We start from the raw sequence: 4,044 nt of genomic DNA on the forward strand, positions 1-4,044 counted from the left end.
TAAAATGACACCCCAAAACACATTCCCCAACTTCTCCTGAGTACGGCGATACCAGATGTGTGTCACTTTTTTGCCGCCTAGGTGGGCAAAGGGGCCCACATTCCAAAGAGCACCTTTCAGATTTCACAGGTCCTTTTTTACACATTTTGATTTCAAACTACTTACCACACATTTGGGCCCCTAAATTGCCAGGGCAGTATAACTACCCCACAAGTGACCCCATTTTGGAAAGAAGACACCCCAAGGTATTCCGTGAGGGGCATGGCGAGTTCCTAGAATTTTTTATTTTTTGTCACAAGTTAGCGGAAAATGATGATTTATTTTATTTATTTTTTTCCCTTACAAAGTCTCATATTCCACTAACTTGTGACAAAAAAAAAAAATTCCAGGAACTCGCCATGCCCCTCACGGAATACCTTGGGGTGTCTTCTTTCCAAAATGGGGTCACTTGTGGGGTAGTTATACTGCCCTGGCAATTTAGGGGCCCTAATGTGTGCGAAGTAGTTTGAAATCAAAATCTGTAAAAAATGGCCGGTGAAATCCTAAAGGTGTTCTTTGGAATGTGGGCCCCTTTGCCCACCTAGGCTGCAAAAAAGTGTCACACATCTGGTATCGCCGTACTCAGGAGAAGTTGGGCAATGTGTTTTGGGGTGTCATTTTACATATACCCATGCTGGGTGATATAAATATCTTGGTCAAATGCCAACTGTGTATAAAAAAATGGGAAAAGTTGTCTTTTGCCAAGATATTTCTCTCACCCAGCATGGGTATATGTAAAATGACACCCCAAAACACATTCCCCAACTTCTCCTGAGTACGGCGATACCAGATGTGTGACACTTTTTTGCAGCCTAGGTGGGCAAAGGGGCACACATTCCAAAGAGCACCTTTCGGATTTCACCGGTCATTTTTTACACATTTCGATTGCAAAGTTCTTCTCACACATTTGGGCCCCTAAATTGCCAGGGCAGTATAACTACCCCACAAGTGACCCCATTTTGGAAAGAAGACACCCCAAGGTATTTCGTGATGGGCATAGTGAGTTCATGGAAGTTTTTATTTTTTGTCACAAGTTAGTGGAATATGAGACTTTGTAAGAAAAAAAAAATAATAATAATAAATCATCATTTTCCGCTAACTTGTGACAAAAAACAAAAAGTTCTATGAACTCACTATGCCCATCAGCGAATACCTCAGGGTGTCTACTTTCCGAAATGGGGTCATTTGTGGGTTTTTTCTACTGTTTGGCCATTGTAGAACCTCAGGAAACATGACAGGTGCTCAGAAAGTCAGAGCTGCTTCAAAAAGCGGAAATTCACATTTTTGTACCATAGTTTGTAAACGCTATAACTTTTACCCAAACCATTTTTTTTTTACCCAAACATTTTTTTTTAATCAAAGACATGTAGAACAATAAATTTAGCGAAAAATTTATATATGGATGTCGTTTTTTTTGCAAAATTTTACAACTGAAAGTGAAAAATGACATTTTTTTGCAAAAAAATCGTTAAATTTTGATTAATAACAAAAAAAGTAAAAATGTCAGCAGCAATGAAATACCACCAAATGAACGCTCTATTAGTGAAAAGAAAAGGAGGTAAAATTCATTTGGGTGGTAAGTTGCATGACCGAGCAATTAACCGCTAAAGTTGTGGAGTGCCGATTTGTAAAAAAGGGCCTGGTCACTAGGGGGGTATAAACCTGTGGTCCTTAAGTGGTTAAAAAGTTGACTTTGGAAATTTTCTTAAAAATTTTAAAAAATTGCTTCAAAAATGCTAAACCTTCCAACGTCCTAAAAAAAATAATGACATTACCAAAATGATGCCCACATAAATTAGATATATGGGGAATGTTAATTAATAAATATTTTATGATTATGAGGCATCGCTATCTGTCTTAAAAGCAGAGAGATTCAAATTTAGGAAACAGTGAATTTTTTTAAATTTTTGTAAAATTTTTGATTTTTTTTATAAATAAAGGTAAAACAAATTGACTCAAATTCACCATTAACATGAAGTACAATGTGTCACAAGAAAACAATCTTTGAATTGCTTGGATAAATAAAAGTGTTCCAAAGTTATTACCACATAAAGTGACTCGTCAGATTAGCAAAATTCGGCCTGGTCAGAAAGGGGGCAAATGGCCCGGTTTGGAAGTGGTTAACCAATCAATCAGTGCTTTTGTATGTATTGCTGTGTAATTTGTACCCTCAGTACCTACTGTACTCTACTGCTAGTTGACAGGAAAGGTAGAAATCCCACAAGTAAATACATTTTAAGGGCAGAAGACATTTTGCTCTTGAGCTTCTTAAAGGCCTGCTTAATGTCTCTATTAATCAGACTGTAGATCATAGGATTGAGAAGCGGAGTCACTACAGTGTAGAGCAGGGAGATGATTTTCTTTACACTTTTCTTATTTGGAAATAAATAGATACTGAGAAGTGACCCGTAATATAAAGACACCACGGCCAGGTGAGAGCTGCAGGTGGAGAAGGTCTTCTGCCTCCCGCTCACAGATGGGATCTTCAATATGGTGATGATAATATACACATATGAGACCAGAATAACAAAAAATGGGCAAACTGCAAATGGTATGGCCAATATCATGTCTTCTACTTTAAAAAAAAATGGATCTGTGCAGGAAAGTTCAATTAATGGATCAAAATCACAGAAGAAATGGTCAATGACGTTTGGTCCACAGAACCACAAAAAATTCATTGTTACTGAAAGAGCCAATATAACAGCAAAAATCATCACCCAACACAAGAGAACGGCCTTCATACAAAATGTGAGGTCCATGACCATATTGTAATGTAGAGGGTTACAGATGGCCTGATACCGGTCATAGGACATCACACTCAGGAGAAAACTTTCTGAAGCTTCTGAGGCTGAAAAAACATAAAATTGAATCAAACATCCAATAAAAGACACAAAACTGCCTTCATACAACACAACACGGAGCATGTTAGGTACGATGTTGGCAGAGAGTAGAATATCTGTGATGGAGAGCTGAGTGAGGAAGAAGTACATGGGAGAGTGGAGAGATCTGCTGTAGGACACCACCAGGATGATGAGGAGGTTTCCACATACCGTCACACAGAAGATGATCAGAAGTAAAAGAAAGCAAAAAATCTTAATACTTTGTAAATTATTAAATCCCAAGAGGAAAATCTCAATCACCAGGCTGGAATTGCTGTGTGGCATAGTCAGGAAAAAAATGTCTACGTAGAAATAAAAAATGTAAAACAAGTAAATGATGGAATTTCTTCTCTGTGGCTCACTAGTGTGAAAGAGCTGCTATCGTATCATATGGACGATGGTCTTTTTTCTCCTTGTATTTTTATCAAAATGAGTCGATTTCTTGACCTTAATAAGTTTATGATAATGTAGAAAAATAGTTTTTACGTTGAGTCCACCTTTTTTATTTTAAAACCAGTTAATGATTCGGGGAAAAAAGGAAACATGAGAATGAATTACATCGAAATATATAATTTATACTGTATATACAATCGCTAAAGACATATAAAAATATAAAATAAACAATGCAAAGCATTACATAATAACACATATTGTGCAGATATTTTTTTCAGCATATGTACAGCTATTCTAAATAAAATAAGAACAGAACATCCAAAAAATAACTACATTTTTGTTCCTCAAAATGCCAGAGCAGATCAGAATAAATCACCTATATACATTTCTGGTAGGACACAAATAATAAACATTGATGTGTGAATCTGAGAATGGAAAACTTCAATTCTTCTTTGTGTAACAGAGAAAAAAAATGTTCTTGTCTGAGATATAGACGAGACATAAGGGTATTTCTGGGTGATCCTTTTATAGATGGAACGTTACAAAGACAAGTGACATAACAAAACCGGGGAGATTTCACTGATGGTCTCTCCTGGGAACATTTCAGGATATGAAACAAGAAATACATTCATAGAATTATCTACAGATAAGAAAAACTTTATATTGACTTTTCCAATGTTTTTTTTCTGTGTTAATATAAAGTTTGATAAGGCAGTACTGAAATGTATTCCCT

General features: G+C 36.4%; 1 protein-coding gene across 1 annotated transcript; it reads right to left on the reverse strand.

The window, feature by feature from the left end:
• Window positions 1–2,216: 2,216 nt before the first annotated feature.
• LOC122929199 (olfactory receptor 10A3-like) lies at window positions 2,217–3,203 on the reverse strand. The gene has a single exon (XM_044282705.1). It carries the CDS (start codon window positions 3,201–3,203, stop codon window positions 2,217–2,219), a length of 987 nt encoding a protein of 328 aa, XP_044138640.1.
• Window positions 3,204–4,044: the final 841 nt, after the last annotated feature.

Source organism: Bufo gargarizans, chromosome 2 (assembly GCF_014858855.1).
Source record: "Bufo gargarizans isolate SCDJY-AF-19 chromosome 2, ASM1485885v1, whole genome shotgun sequence".
Lineage (NCBI taxonomy): Eukaryota > Metazoa > Chordata > Amphibia > Anura > Bufonidae > Bufo > Bufo gargarizans.

What these genes read in the sequence shown, in the direction of transcription:
- LOC122929199 (XM_044282705.1), bottom strand. Translation starts at nt 3,203, where the DNA reads ATGCCACACAGCAATTCCAGCCTGGTGATTGAGATTTTCCTCTTGGGA.